Raw genomic sequence first — 16551 nt, forward strand, 5'->3', positions numbered from 1 at the left:
GCAGGACCCAAGAGCAGCCCAGAGCCTCCGCTATGTTAGGCAAGTGCTCTACCACTGAGCTGCACCCCTAGTCCTAGACCATATCTTGTAATCTGTGGCTCCCTATGCTTAAATATGAGTGGATTGAGTGTGAAGGAGGAGACAGGGAAAGACTGACTGCACACTCAGTTCTGGTAGGAGAGCTTGGGTTCCTGAGCAAATGACCCACTGTGGCTATGTCCCCATGGGCGTGGGCCTCTTGTTCCTTACAGAGGAGGTTGGGACATGATGAAATGCTATGAGCGGTGCAGTTGGAAATGCTGTCATGACTAAATTTTGTTATACATGATAAAGTCTGGGTAAGTTCAGCCCTTCGGAGAAATTCCCAGAATGAGTTCCATTTTGTGCACTCATGGTAGCGATATAGGCTGGTATGAGTTTCCTAGCATGTCTTTCTTTGTGTAGCATTTGGTGACAAACTACATGTATCAGGGATGAGAGGTTGGAAAAGAGAAGACTGGTTGATCCATCCACTCTACAACTAGCTCACGAAGAACTGAGATTGTCATCTCTCTTTTGCCTTATACTTTGCTAATAACCTTAGAAATCTAAGCTATATGAATCATAGCAGCAGTAATACTTATGATCTAACCCTCTCAAGTTTTAACGTAGAATTTAATGCTGGAAAGTACAAATTAGGCCAAAAGAATTTTTTTCTGAAGGGTTCAGTTTGTAGTAAAATGAACGATTTAGTGGGAGCCTCCAGGGAACCTGCTATTCTAGAAAATCTGTGAAAGCCTGCAACTTATCATAATCTACTTGTGTTCTTACTAGAATTTGAAAATTACTCAGACATACCCAACTTACTGAGTATTGATGTTTCAGTTCTGGGCATGTTTTTCTGAGTGAATTTATTTGCAATTGTCTGTCTGGAAAGTATATTAGCAGCCTATTCTTAAAATTTCCCCTGATCTTTTATTCTTTTCTGAAATATTATTGATTTTATTTTCCCGAACCTAATTTCATATGCTAATATCTGTGTAGTAGCAATTTTCCATGGTTCAAGAAACTGGATTCTTATGGGCATTTGTCTTAGAGATGTGATTACAGAGGCACTAACTTGATCTTAATATCATTTACCTATTATTGTGTATCAGATGCATGAAAGGAAAACTGTGCCTTCTAACTCAGAGGATCACCCTTGTGTATCTTCCTTAATTTATAATGCCTTGCAAAATTAATGTCCGGATGATTTTGAGTGGCTATTTGCATTATTTGAAACTAGTTAGGATTAATTCCAAACATTATCACCAATGTTGCATGTAGAGAGGAAATTTCTTTTTTAGTACTCCTTATGAAACTTCTGAATCATTGATTCATGCAGTTTGTGAACTAGCCACAGTATTTCAGATACTGTTTTTACTCTGTTGTGGCTGCAGGAGGCAGCATGATACAAAAAGCTTGTTATCTATAGTCAGACGTGGTTAGAATCTGGCTGTACTGCTTATTTACTGTGTGAGCTGGGGCCCTGTGAACCCACCACTGAGACCCTCAGTTTCCTCATCTCTTCAAGACAGACAGACACAGTGTCATCCCTGTTCCAGTTTCCTATTTAAATATTATAACGGCATCCTTTCACTGAGAAGGCCGAGTTCATCTTCACTGGGTTTCTGTCCTTTTCTTAAAGCAGATAGAAGTTGCAGAAGATAGCAAGACTATTGCTAGCAGCTTTACTTATCATAACACCAAACTCGAAACAATCCAAATGCGAATAGGAGAATGGATAGGCAAACAGTGACATGCCCACACAATGGGAAACTATTTACTAATAAGAAGAAAGAACTATCGATCCATGCAAGAACATGAACAAATCTTATAGACATTATATTGAACAAAAGTCAGACATAGACAACAGCAATTATCTGTCTCCTTTTACTTGAAGTTCTGCAACAAGCAGAACTCCTTCAGGATGATAGAAATCAGGTCGGTGATTTCCTTTGAAGTAAGGATCTCGACTGGAAAGGGGTAACAGGGGAACTTTTGGGTCTTGATCTGGGTGGGGATCATGCCAGTATAGGCATTTGCCAAAATGTGCAGTGAATGGTACAATGAAGTTGGGTGTTTCATTTTGTACAAATTATATTTAAATTCAAAGAAAAGACAACTCACTCATCTGCTAAATGTTGAATTTTCTAATGACCGTTTTTGGTGATTCTCAGGATGCGGTGACCATCTGCACCCTGGGGATTGGGACGGCCTTTGGAGAGTCCATTTTGGACAACACGCCCCGCCATGCGACCATCGTTACCAGGGAGAGCAGCGAACTGCTCCGCATCGAGCAGAAGGACTTCAAGGCACTATGGGAGGTGAGCCCCAAGGCTTCTTTGTCAATTAATACAGTTTCAGATGAGAACGGGAGTCGCCACACGGATAATGGCATTACAGTCAGGCCTTAATGTGTTCTGTTCTGAGCTGGTAGATGGAATTTAATTTTCAAAACTTGTTTTTGAAATGAGTGAGTGAAAAAGCCATTTTGACACAAGACATCTTTTTTTTTTTTAATTTAGTGCTTGCTCAATTTTCTGTAGTTTGACATACCTTATAATTATTTCTTGAATGACCATAGAGCGTTTTTATGTATTTTCTCCCTCCTATTCTACAGATGTATTCTTAACCAGGGAACAAAATACTTTGACATTTTCTTTTGCATTTTAAAAATTATTATTGACATGTTCCCCCCCGGGAAAGTGGAATGAATGGGGTTAACATCTGCTTCATTTAAAATGCTTTTAAAAATGATGTGCCCTATAATAAGGTATGCGGAATGGAGGTACATAAAGATGTCTGGTTACTTGCCAACTTCAGGATGCATAGGTGCCTCAGCAGTGGAGGGATGCCATGTGTCCTGGTAGCTTTTGCATTTACTGATGCTTCCTGGTATATCTCAGGGCGCTGTGCTCATTTACAAGGAGTAGGGGGAATAAATCATCTTACATGCCGTCTTGGCAAATAAAGCACTTATAAAGGCCCAGCTAAGCTTTGCATCTCTGACACTCATTCCTTTTCAGTTCTTTTAGCTTCTGATTTTAACCTGTGGCTGCTCCTTGTCTTTGTCCAGGGCTCAGTATGTCCAAGAGTTAACCCGTTGAGCCGGCAGGCTTTGCCACTTGTCCCAGTGTGGCTAAGATTTTAAACTCGATCTAAAAAGAATTTTGTGTAATCAAATAGTTTCCCCCAGAGCCAAACAAATGATGGATGCATTAGGGGGGCTCAGCTGCAGGTGAATGAGTGACGCTGGCCTTGAAAGTCAGGCAAAGCCTTGGAAGGCCTTGGTGGTGAAACCTGTTACTTTTATTCTTGGCACTAGTGAATAAATTGCAGGGTTACTTGTTTGAAATGTTTCTCTTAGAAAATATTAAAGATCTCCCATGGCTCTGTAAAGTTCAGAGACAAAAGCTAGTTTTAGGAAGGAAAAGCAAAAGTCGGTTTGCATGAGGTGTGTGTGGAGAGGTTTTTCCGTCAATTAAAAGGGACCAGGCTTGAGGCAAATAAGCCATTTCGTGGATCTTTCATTTTAAAAGGTAAACTGAAAAGTCTTTTTCAAAAAGGGAATTTGGAAAACTGGTGTAAGGAGAAAAAAAAAAAAAGACTCCTACCTGCCACGAGGCTCCGTCGCCTCTTTTGTCTGGGACGACTTGCTCAAATTGCTTGATAGAGGGTGGTTTGTGGAAGTATTTAAAAATGTATTTTAATTAGGAGCCCTCAGTGCTGTGAAGCAAGTTCTTGAGAAGTTGCTGCCTAGGAACATTAAATTTATTAAAAGTATTTTCAAACAAAATTTGCAAAGAAGAGTGCAGGGGGCACGGGCGCACCCCACTTAGCTCAGCAATCTTTAACCTCCAGCTGTCTTCGCTTTGTTTTGTTCTGAGCTCTTTAATGTGAATGATAAACATCATGCATTTCATCCTCAGTATTCAGCATGTATTCCTCCCAAATTAGAGTATCCTGCTACATACCCATAATGCTAGTCTCTACAAAACTAATGATAATATCCTAATATCATTTAATACCCAGTCTATATTTCAATTTTTTTCAATTGATCTTAAAATATCTTTTATAAGCTATTTTTTTCAAACCAGGCTCCAGAAAAAAGCGTGCATGATATTTGATTGTTACATCTAAATCTCTTTCCTCTCTCTGTCTCTCTTGTTTTTCTCTACCTTTCTCCCTTTCCTTTCTCCCCTTGGCATTGACTTATTTAAAAGACCAGGTCAATTTCCCCCAAGTTCAAGATTTATATGAGTTGTTCTCATGATGTCTTCTTTTACACCTTTACCCCAGGTTTCCAGTAAATAGAAGTTATGGCTAAAATCTTAATTAGATCAATCAAACATTTTGGGCAAGAAAATGTTAAGGGTGATGCTGAGGGTATCAGGAGACTCCTGGTAACCCACTTGCTCCACAATTGGTGGTGGTGCTTGATCCCTTGGTAAGTTGTACCTGAGTATATCTTAAACCGTTTTCTATAGGTGTTTCCCTTAGAGGAAAATTATTAAATGGAGACATTGATATTGAGGACTGTCCTTGCTCTCTAAAACCTTACCATGTGTTTTGCAGCTCTGTGGGTCCAATCCCTCAACTGAAACCTCAGAGCTTGATTTCTGCTCTCCTCTGCCGCTGACTTTAGTGTGCCAGGGGCAAGTTTCAGAGAGCCATTTAGTACTCAAAACGATGGATAGTTTTCAGTGTGGCTTCTTTAACAGGAGGAGGACTGGATTCTCCAAGGAAGAGATTAGTCCACATACCATACTTCATTTCATTTGCCTGTCCTTGCAATGAAGTGCAGAGTATGAATGAGATACTCAGTCAACGTGTTCACTATTTAAAGTTCACAAACCACCCTCAACCACTTATCTCATTATCTAGTGACCTGTTAATCAGAACTTTTTTAATGGCTATGCTTGTGCATACATAATCCCAAGAAGATGTATAATTCTAAAGTACCTTCTGAAAAAAAAAGATTGATATTTATTTTACAGTTCATTTATACAACAAATGCAGAGTATCTCCTGTGTGTTAGGTGTCAATAAACAAAACTGACAGATTCTCAGGGCAGAAGCTTCTGCTATACGTGGAGGAGACAGAAAATAAAACAAAGCCAATAATATAATTTTGGAGTATAACCTATTGTCATTAAGTGAATCTTACTTTTGTTCTTTGAATATTTGGTGATCTATTGTTGGCATATATAGCTCCAACTACAAGCAGAATGTGTGATAGCCAGACCACCTGTTCCTTGACTGTGTCAAATAGTAGGTTTTATGATTCAACCATCCATCACACTGGTGACATCTGCTAGCAATATCAAAACCCAAGCTCATACTGTCAGCTGAAATCTTAGATCTGTCAGCCACAGAGCTGGGAAGGATTGTGAAGGCAAGGACTGTGTCGAGAAGGCTGATGATGTTCTTCTAGATCCAGGTGGCGGCACCACTGAACCGTGAGATACAGAGAGAAGGTGGCAGCAGAGTGGGTAAGGTGTCAGAGTCAGGGCTAGGTCAGGGGTCCAAATTATAAAAATAAGACAACATAAATTAATTGTGGCCTACATTTCCATGTTCATCTCATGTGACTCTTTACTTTTGAGGAATGTCATGGTGGTCCCGTTTTATGGTAAGCACCTTATATTTATATGTATACACATATATTCTTGATATCACTTAGAGGGGTTGAAACCTGAAACATTCCCATCAGGATTCTAAGTTACTTCTCACTGAAAATTATGGCTAATCATTAATAGGTAGTATAATCAAAAAAAGTTCTTTCATAGGCTGAGCAAAGCTGTGTTTGTGTCTTATGCTTGGGCTGTGATGGCGGCACAAAGCTGGAAAATTCCCATTTCCTCCCAGGCCCAAGGCAGGTTACTCAGACTTCCACAGGTTTGTACTCAGAAAGCCACACATGAGGTTTGAAATCCTTTTCAGTTCATCCCAAATATCTCTTGCTTTATATAGTCTATTCTGTTGTAAGTCAATTAGGCAACACCTAGTTTTTTAAAAATTATTATCATAAATGTAACCAGGAGCATTTATTCAATTATCTCTGCAAATACCTCAAAAACATAAACATGCCCTAAGATATCACTGAGAGGGCAGCTTGATGCTTATCTTTTACTCTATATCTTTCCTAGTGAGAACTGCTTTCTTTCCTCCTCCTTTTCCATATTTTAGTTTTCAATTTATGGTCAGATTCAGAGGTACGGTGTTGGTCCCTCTTCAAGTCAGGTCATGCTTTCTTAGCTTGAGTGAATTAAGGTGGATTTATTCAGAGTTGGTCAATGGCACCTCCCTCTTCTCTTGCCTCTTTGATAGAAGAACTTGTAAATATTAACCAGGGTATAAAACATCTCATTTTTCAGTAACATCTCAGGAGGGAGGAAGAGCTAGGGAGAGAGGAGAGGGGAGAGACTGGAGGAAATGTTTCTGATTTACATCCAGAAGAGAATTAATTTGAAAGTCTTGGAATACCATTTTTAGTTCTTGAGACAATTATAATTTATAATTTCAACTCTGACACTAGTGGCATTTTCTGCCTTTAGTGAGGAAAGCTAAATGGCAAAGTGGTTAAGTGGAGGCTTGGGAATTTAAGCCAGTTATTAATAGTTGATCCAAGATTATGGGTATGTATGATGGATGGTGGCTCTTGGAATAAATATAAAACTGATTTATGATCCAATTCCATGAATCTCTTCTCAGCATATGTAGTACAGGAGGGTTTCTGCTGGCTTAGAGCAACAACAGGGAGGGTTTTCTTTCTTTTTTCCTTTTTTTCTTCCTCCCTTCATATCTCATGTAGTCTGAGGGTTCTTTCAGGTTTGCGGCATGTTTTGACATCTTTATGTGGAATCTTTCATATGCCTGACATGAAATGACGTGAGGGTCCAATGTAATCAGGGAAGTAGACGTGAGAGACAGTCGCGGTCAAATCACTATCCAAGAACTAGCAATGTACCGCCGGGTTATCAAACATCTCATTCTATAACCGACACTGTTTCAATCGCATGAACATCATTCTGGTTAAAAAAAAAAAAAATCCAATACTGTGAGTCATGTTTGAACGTGTTCAGAACAATATTACATATTTATGAATAAATTCTTTGAAAAATATAAAGATTGGAGTAAAATGACCTGTGTCACAATAAAAGTGTTTCTTCCATTATCAGTGTTATGCAGACATCTCTCAGGACACTCTTGTGATTTTATTTGAATCAGGGCAAAACATGTCACGGAGAACCAGTGCTTGGATGTAGTAATTGGTATAGCAGAATTTATTCCCCAAATGTGTTTGTAATCTCAGTATTTATTGTCACTGACTGAAAATCTATTTCATGCTTTATGAGATATAAAACTGAATGGTAAAAATAAAAGGTATATACGTTTGAAAGCAATTAGTAAACAGGTATTTCTAGGAGTAATGAATGCTTTGAAGATATATGTTTACGTCTCTCTCTGTTTCCTAATTTTAAGTGTCTTTTTTTTCCTAGAAGATTCTACCAGATATGTTGGCAGTTGTGAAAAGCTTTTTAGTTGTTTCTGTTTATTGCTTCTTTTAGAATAGATAGGAGGAAAGGCCCTCTTTCCATTAATAATTTTTCAAACCACTGGGAGAGTAAGAACGGACAGCAGCTCAGTCGTTGCTGCTTTTAAAAACCTTATTAGAATAATATACCTTCCAGAGACATCTGCTCCTGCTTGAATAGGCAGGATGATCTCTCTCAGTGGCTGTAAGAAAAATGAAAGCCAGATACCTACAACAAAATCTCAGAGCGTAAGTATCTCAGGAGTCCTCTGGGTGGTGGGTTTTATGGCTTCATTGAGCATGCTAACCATTTTGGCTTGTTTCCCTTTTGCATTCGTGGTAGGGTTGCCAGGTGGAATGGTGTTTCCAGTGTATGTTTAGGGCCAGGGATATTGAGGCAGTACCCTCTGGCTTTCCTCTTATTGCCTTGGGGACTCACACTTCATCTGAAGAGCATCAGAGCCCAGAAGGCAAGGGGCCTGAACTCTCCCAAGTCAGAAGCCTCAGCTAACTTTTGGCAACTTTGGAACTTGTACTGTTAGGGTTACTTCCCAGGCCAGAAATTTGCATCAAAGGGCTAAGAAAAATACATCCAAAAATAAACATGAAAGCCAAGACTTGGTGCCAGGAACTCCAGCCACACACATCCTGTTGGCTGGTTCCCTGGTCTCTCTACTCACAGCTCTGATTCTTTGAAACTAAACGGAAGCCTGATCCGATGACTTGGACCTCATGTCAGCATCAGGGGCTCACTCCTCTGTCTTCAAGCTTTTCCGTGGAGTGGCAAAGTAATTCAAATGCAGAAAGAAAAGGAGTGAGATTATTAGGAGTTAGCTAAGGTTTAAATATAAGGAAAAAAAAGGAAGTCTTTTCTCATCACCTTTGACTGCCTCAGCATTCCTGGAAAACCTTCAGCTCTGTTTCTCTCTGTGGACCAGAGGTGCTCAGCAACAGATGTGAACAGGGGACTGCCGGGGATGAAGGCACATTTGCTGCCCAGATAAAGGGTAGCTGTTCAGGAAGAGGGACGCATGCTCTACAAGGTCAGACGAGTCTTTCTGTTCTTCTCTGTTCTTCCGTGAAGGATGGGACAGTGGGGACATGGTACCTGTCACGGTTTACATTCGTTGGAGGAATTATTCTAACATCTCTGGCTTTTCTAATTATTTTTCACCATACCTACATAGGTACCATGGCACTGCCATAATTTGATTTCATCTTTGTGGTGTCTGTGCTGTGGGGGTGGGGGGTGGGGGGAGCTTATCTTTTTCTGATAGTGAAAAATGTTTATTTAGTCTCATGATCTTAAATATATTTCTAGAAGAGAAATGTAGTTGTTCATAACTAGGCAGAATCATATCTATCACATCAATATTAAATATATGTATCTATCCAGTGACATATTTGAATGGCATATATTAAAAATGAATTTTTGGGCCAGGAACAGATTGAGTGTGATGGTATTTTACCCTCTGGGTGCCCAGGGGAGGGTATCTTGACTGTAGTTCTCAGATTATGTGAAGTCCTCAGTGTTTATGAAAATTCTGCTACATTATTGATAACTCAAAGCCCCAATGGCTCCCCAAGCAATGATCTCACTGTTTCTCAGAAGATGATCAGGGGGTCTGAATAGATCAAGGCCTGGCTGGCAGGTGCCAGGATGCCCAGCTGCTGCCCAGCATGCTGGTTGTGACCAGTAGTCGTTCCTCTTGCTGAGGCTCCCTGGAGGTTTTATTTCAGGAGTGTGCAGTGGATACTCTGGTCTTCCGTTGTGCCAAAAGGTTCTGTGCCTCTTCATTTGCCAGCAAGCTGGGCACTGTGCCCTTCCAATGGCTGCTTGCCTTGCTCACTTCTAAAAAGCTCTGTCACACACAACAAACATACTTGGTTCCCACCACGGGGAGGTGCAAAAGCCACCCTGTCTGCTCCCCTGTGGTTTACAGTGTAGTGGATAAGATAGACCAGCATATGCACAAATGTAAGATTAACTGAATATGAGACAAACCGAAAAATACTCTGGGAAAGATGTGTCTGAAGGTCATTGGGGAGGTTTATTTCCAGCCAGGGTTTTGTTTCATATCCACAAAAGAGCTCTGCTTCAGAATTCTTTTGCTGTTTATCAGAATCCCAAAAGGGTTGGGGCCAGTTAATCAAATGATGGCGTTGGCAGCTGCCTTGTGCTGAGGGAGGGGCAGGGCTCCTTCCTTGTGAGTCGGCTCTCTGCCCTCTCCCCCTCCTCTGTGGGGCCCCAGGCAGTTTAATCAAGGAGAGAGTCATGTGCTGCATTTCCCCAGGCCCAGCTTTGTGTGGTGTTTGTTTTCAGTCATCATCTGGAGAAATTCACAGTGAGGGTTCATGGGACCCCAGGCAGAGGCAGTTTAATGGGGAAAGCCTCTAAGAACTTAAGACTTCTAGAAGGAACCCCTGGTGTGGACTGGTGGCTCTCCTTAAGCTCTTTATGTGTAGAAAGCCCTGTGATTGTGCGACTTTCCTGCTCTTGTGGGTCCAGATTCCTTTTGTGCATCAATTCCAGGCTTCTGTGAGAGGTTAGAGGGCTGGGGTGGTGTCTGACACCAAGAAAGAAACAGCAGGAAATTTGGTCACAATGCTGGCCTCTTAGGTTCCTGCAGTCTTGACCCTGGTTGATGTCCCGACCTCAGTGTTCTGAGCTGTCTAGCCCAAACCAAGGAATGCACGACAGACCTTCCACAGGCCATTCATGTGGTTGTGTGGTCTGGCCTGAAATGCTGATCTATTCCTGGTTTAACCCAAATTTGTGGGATGACTTCCTGCAGCGCTCTCCAGCCTCCTGGACCATCTTATTGTACAACAGAAATACCATGACTTAAATCTTACCTCGAGGATTGGAGACAGTCAAGGTTAATGCCCATTGATTATTTATATGCCTTAAGTGTTGAAAAATACAGTGTCTCCCTCTCTTTTGGTTTGCAAATGAAAGAAGCCACAAATTATGTGAATGGGAAGAATAAAATAGAGGGCAACAGTTCATGTTCTATCAAACTGTAGACAAGGAGAAGAACTTTATTGTATCTTTCATTTTTTGTGAAAGGGTTGTTGCTCACTATAGAGCACTTGCCTCTATACTGTGAGGCACTGGGTTCGATTCTCAGCACCGCATATAAATAAATAAATAAAATAAAGGTATTATGTCCATCCACATGTCCAGTTATGTCCAGTTATAGTTCTTAAACTGATTCTACTTAGAATTACCTGGGGGAGTTTTTATTTTTATTTTTTTTCCCTCTCATGCTTCACTCTACCTAAATCAGTGAATTCTGAATCTCTAGAAGATGAGGTCTGGCATCTGTGACCTCTTAAAGTAGCCCAGGTGGGTCTGGTGGGCAACCAGGGCAGAGAGCCTTGTGTTTCTCTGTGCTTGCTGGTTCAGCATATACCTGGCTAGCCTCCTTGCCCCTGGCTACAGCTCTGTGATGGATCTGTTTGCTCCTTGCTAGTCTGTGTTGAATTTCCTAGTGTGTTTTCAAATTGGGGTTTCTGCCAGATTTAAATAATAATGGCAATCATGTGGGAGAGATGAGCATTGGGGTTTATTCAAGGCTTTCTGAATTACAGCTTGCCTATGTCGTGTGAAAATAAGTTGCAAGAACATTGCCTAATTCCTCGATCCTACAAGCACACTCTCTCAGTGCAATGGTGCCAATTTCCATTGGGTAGTTCCTGGGAACCTCTATGCTTGCCCTTGTGAAAGAATGAGAATAAAAGAGGCAAGTCTTATCTTAGTATTATAATGGAAAGAGTTTTGGATTCATGGATCTTCTGAGAATTTGGGGAGCCCACGATGTCCCTGGTCTGTACTTGAAGAACTACTTCTCTAGGATAAGTTCCCAGAAAATGTATAATGTTTGGTAAACATGGAAACTTTTCTGACTCTTATGGAGTTGGGGGGCCTCAGATCCTCCTGCCCTTTGTGAGGACTGAACTGGGTTTGGATATCCTTTTTTTTTTTTTTTCCCCTCTGAGGTCCTCTTCAAGCCCCTCCCAAGACCAGCCATGTGCCGGCTGGCTGTCTTGGAGCAAAACCTTGTAAGAAGCTCAGAAGTGGCAATCCAGAGTACTGAAGGTTAAATTCTTAGTGAAATATCCCTGCTTCAGGTCTGCTAACTACTGTTTCTGCTGTGCTTTCCTGGTCTCTTTGTCAAGTCAACCCAAGATCCATCCCAAATGCCACCTCCTTTAACATCTGCTGTCACCCACATCAGATGAATAATATTAGGGAAGAAATAATGGCCGCTCATTCACACCTGTTGCTTCTTGCAGGTCTGTTTTTAAAATCATATTTTTCTTTGAAGGAAAGACTGGGGGGAGGCTGAACTTCCTCCCGAGGAGATGAAATACACATGATCAAAAAGAAAATGACCAGGGCCTGGGGTGTGGCTCAGCGTTGAGCACTTGCCTTGCACGTAGGAGGCCCTGGGTTCGATCCTCAGTACCACATAAAAAAAAGTGAAATAAAGGTATTGTGTCCAACTATAACTAAAAAATAAATATTAAAAAAAAAGAAAAGAAAATGACCAGGGCTGGGGTTGTGGCTCAGTGTAGAGCACTTACCTAGCATGTGTGAGGCACTGGGTTCAATTCTCAGCACCGCATATAAATAAATAAATAAAATAGAAGTATTGTGTTCATCTACAACTAAAAAAAAAAAAAAAAAAAAAAAACAATACTTAAAAAAAATGGCCCGCTGGGCGAGGTAGTGTAAGGTACCAGTGAACGACGGAGGAAGAGACCACCAAGAGACCGACTCATGCAACAGCAAAAGGGGGTTTATTGAGGATCCAGCGCGCTGGGGCTCCAGGCTCACTCAAGAAGGGAGAGCGGCCAAGAGCCCCGAGCAGGGGTTGAGCAGTGCTTAAGTACACTTTTTGGGGAGGGTGGGAGCTTTACATACATCAGAGCAAATCATCATGAGACGTGGGAAAACTGAACAACAATTCTCAAACATGATTAGTACATTCATGGGCAGGAACAGGTCGGGCAGGAGTGATAGGTCAGTCCTAAGGAGGGGGATACATTCAAACTGATTGGTTTGGGCCCTGAGATGCCTACGTGCCAAGCTGCACAGGGTCCAGGTTATTAAACAACTAAGTGGTGGTGGGGGGGATTAGCTAATGGGCAGTCCCGGGAATTGTCCTAACAACTACAGGAATTTCAGGCTTTGAATGCAGTTTAGAAACTTTACAATATCCAGTCCTTTACATTTTAACTTCGGTTTCTTTTATCCTTTCAGTAGCACATGCCTGTAATTCCAGTGACTTGGGAGATTGAGGCAGGAGGATTAAAAGTTTGAGGCCAGTCTCAGCAATAATAAAAAAGGGCTGAAGATGTGACTCCATGGTTAAGCACTTCTGGGTTCAATTCCTGGTACGAGAGAGAGAGAGAGACAGAGAGAGAGAGAGAGAGAGAGAGAGACCCATGATCAAAAAAGGAAGATAGGTTGTTAGGGAACTTGATATCTGATTGGGAGATGGGGATCATCAGGAAAGCCAACACCTACATTTGCTTCAGTTCAGGGAAGATTTAAGGTCCCCCAAAATTGGCAAGGAAGTTGGAAGCTAAGGGGTCCTGGCCTGAGATAATCTGAAGCAAGATGTTGAAAGTGACTTCAGAACTGACCCAGAGGGAACTAAGGACTGTGTAGACACACACGGGATGCATCTGGTTTCTCCCAGATTTAGCCTCGGGTCTTGATCAGTTGGTGCATCTCACTTTCAGTGAGGTCTCTGTGGACGCTGCAGGGCAGGAGTTTACCTTCAGGCCTGGTCCTCAGGTAACAGAAGTGCTGCACATCATTTATTTTCACCTGTTCCTCCATAACCTGAAGGAACGTTCCCTGAGAAGCATCCCACTGAGGGACTCATGACATGATCAAAGGGCCTGATCTGACTAAAGGACATCATGGTCATGTGGATTTCACATTTCATGCTGGGTCTCTGCTTTTTAAAAAATTCTTTCCACATTGTTTTTTATTGGTGCTTATAGTTATACATACTGATGGGATTTACTGTTGCATATTCATACATCCACAAAATATAACAATATAATTTGGCCAATATCACCCCCCAGCACTTTCCTCCTCCCACCCTCAGGTATCTATTTTCTACTGATTTTCCTGAAATTCCCCCACTCTTTCCCCGCCCCTCCTCTCTTTCACATATGAGAGATATGTATGACTCTTAACCTTCTGAGTTTGGCTTATTTTGCTTAACATAATGGTCTCAAGTTCCATCCATTTTCCTACAGATGAACTAATTTTATCCAATTTAGCTTTCTGTCTTCCAGAAATATGATAATTCATTTAGTCCATGGCAGTCAGGTCTACGTGGAGCATCAGAAAAGAGGATAGACTCACAACAGGTGCTTTTAATTTGGGATTCATAACCCTGGGGAGTTCATGAACCAGCTATTTAACCTTTGATATCTTTTATATGTATGTGCATCTTTCTGCAAAGAGGGTCCATACCCTTTAATCTGATAGGGGTCTGTTACTCCCCAAAAGATTAAGAGCCATTTTCTGTAGAATTAAAAGGTTATAGACCAGATTAGGTAGCCTATTCCCTCTTCATGGGAGAGAGAACTGAAAATTGACTCTCATTTTAACACATCATTATAGGATTTCTCATGGAGGGAGCAGAAACAGAAAATAGTTGTCGTCAGGATTTAAGGCTTTGATATTGGCATTTCAAAACTTTTTGTCATGGAAAAAAAAGTTAGAAAAATGTGAACTTTCAGGGATGGAAACAAACACTTTATAGATAGAGATTCTATGCCCATTTTAAAATAAATATTTCTAATTTATGAATCCACTGCTCCACTAATGCTCATTTAGGCATTTGGTATTCAGTTTTAAAATGACTAAACTACAATAAGATGTTTTCATGGAAGTGTGGATTTGTATTCTTTGTTCCCCTGCCCCTCCCCTTCATATCCCCGCCCCCCCAAAAAAAAAAACCTGTCCACATTTAACAATTCCAGTAAAGCTAACTGGACAACTTCAGACAAGGGTATTTTAAGAAATTAACCATAACACAGCCCATTGTGCAAAGCAAGAATTCTGTTTTTATTTTAAAGAAATTATTTAACTTATTAAGACTAGGTAATAAATGCATTTGGTACAAAATTCAAAACCATCCACAGAATATATAATAGGAAGTTCTGCTTATAAGAAGTAGCCTCACTGGCTTCTTCCGTACAAAATTTTTTGCTGAATATTGTCTGAGATTGGCTTATTGGGCAAGACAACATTGACTTTTCTCAACCTCTTGAAAAGGAAAATAAGGTGAAAAGATTTAAAACTATTAAGACATTTTGAGTCATGATTTTTTTCATGCAGATTGACTCTAACATACTTGTAAGGTTTTAGTTTGCTTGTTCCTGTTGGTTTACTGTTTTATTAACCCTAACAAGTTGGACATTGTATAACATTATCCAATGTTTTAAATCTGAGAACATTTTGTAAAATGTGACTTTGTTTCAAATAGAAAATCAGAATAATCAATTTTAATTTGTATTTTTTAAGAATTAGCCAGACAAATGGGGGCACAAACCAATAATTCCAGCAATTTGGGAGACTGAGACAGGAGGACTGCAAATTTGAGGTCAGCCTCAGCAACTTAGTGAAGCCCTAAGCAACTTAGTAAGATCCTGTCTCAAAATAAAAAAGAGCTGACATTTTCTTCAGTCATTTCCCAGGTCCTGATTCAATACATTTAGCTATTTGCAATGTTGATTCACAGAATCGAGTCTCAAAGTTCAGCTGCTTCAGTGTCTCCCAAATATTCTAGCTTAAATTCTTTTTACTTTTATATACTTTCTAAAAGATACTTTTAGGAATTGAATCTGTGTTCACTTCTGAGTGGTTTAGTACCACAGGAGAAAATGTATTACAATTGTAAAATATTTTAGATATAACACAAGAAACGAGATATTTTAAAATGACTTCTCAGGTATTCACAGCCAGGCTTCAAGGAAATTAATCAAAACTTCCTGTCTCTTATCTACCTCTCATTCTGCATAGGTGACTATTTTCCTCCATATAATGTTTATCATTTCTATGTTTCTTGATGTCTTTTTTTATACATGTGCTATTTCACTATTTTCAATGTTTGAATAAATGATTTTTTGAAAAAAATAAAAAAGGGCTGGGGATGTTGCTCAGTGGTAGAGTAACCCTGAGTTCAATTCCTGGTATTAAAAAAAAATTCAAAGTAATGTGCATGATTAGTAATATATAAATATAAAAATAAAGTTAATGAAAAAGTAAATATAAAAATAATACCTCCTCCAGTTTTAATAAAGCCTTAAAGCTATAGGATATCATGTTCACACCATATTAGTAAATGTAACATGAAAAATCCTTTTTGCATTAATTTTCTGAGAGGTTATCTCTGTAAATAACTTCTCCAGATATTTCCTGAGTTGACATGTATCAAGGCAGGCACCCCTTGTGGTGTAGCTGACCTTGCATCCAGGGCCCTTGAGAGAATAAATATTTATGTTGACAATGCAGCTGTCATGAATTGAGTTCATAAAATGGAGTACAGGTTTTAAACTCTGACATAGTCTTCTTGCTTAATCTCATGGCTCCAAGGCTATAAATCAGAATGAATGTTTGCCTGCAAAAGGAGAGCAGGAATAATACTATGAAATAGTGCCTTTGTTTACTAAAATATTTCTTCATTTAGGTGCCTATCTTCTTTTGGCTGCCCTTTCCCTGGATTTCATTGTTATTTTATTTTTAAAAACACATGTATTGTAATCTGAGTTGAGGGTAACATAAAGCTCATAAAGCTAAGGGGAGAAGAGAGGTGAGGTAAAAAGAAAGCTATTTTTTTAATATACAAAAGTAGGATATATATCTACAAAGTTCAAATAGGACACACAAGGCTGACTGTATAATTTGTAGGGGCCAGTGCAAAATAAAAATATGGGGTCCTTTGTTCTCCCCAGAATAAA

General features: G+C 40.1%; 1 protein-coding gene across 3 annotated transcripts in view; it reads left to right on the forward strand.

Annotated features, from left to right (window-relative positions):
* Positions 1 to 16551, forward strand: part of RAPGEF4 (Rap guanine nucleotide exchange factor 4) — a 288041-nt gene that overhangs the window by 61973 nt on the left and 209517 nt on the right. For 2 of the 3 annotated variants that reach the window (XM_081261504.1, XM_081261506.1), the window contains exon 1: positions 8273 to 8600. Coding sequence is in view for 2 of the 3 variants with exons in the window: in XM_081261506.1 (XP_081117632.1) it covers positions 8589 to 8600 (12 nt within the window). In the remaining variant the exon portion in view is untranslated. Of the gene's footprint in view, positions 1 to 2198; positions 2346 to 8272; positions 8601 to 16551 lie in introns of those variants that run through there. The other variant, XM_081261503.1, reaches the window with a different exon arrangement.

This window comes from Spermophilus citellus (assembly GCF_964194105.1).
Source record: "Spermophilus citellus genome assembly, chromosome: 11".
NCBI lineage: Eukaryota > Metazoa > Chordata > Mammalia > Rodentia > Sciuridae > Spermophilus > Spermophilus citellus.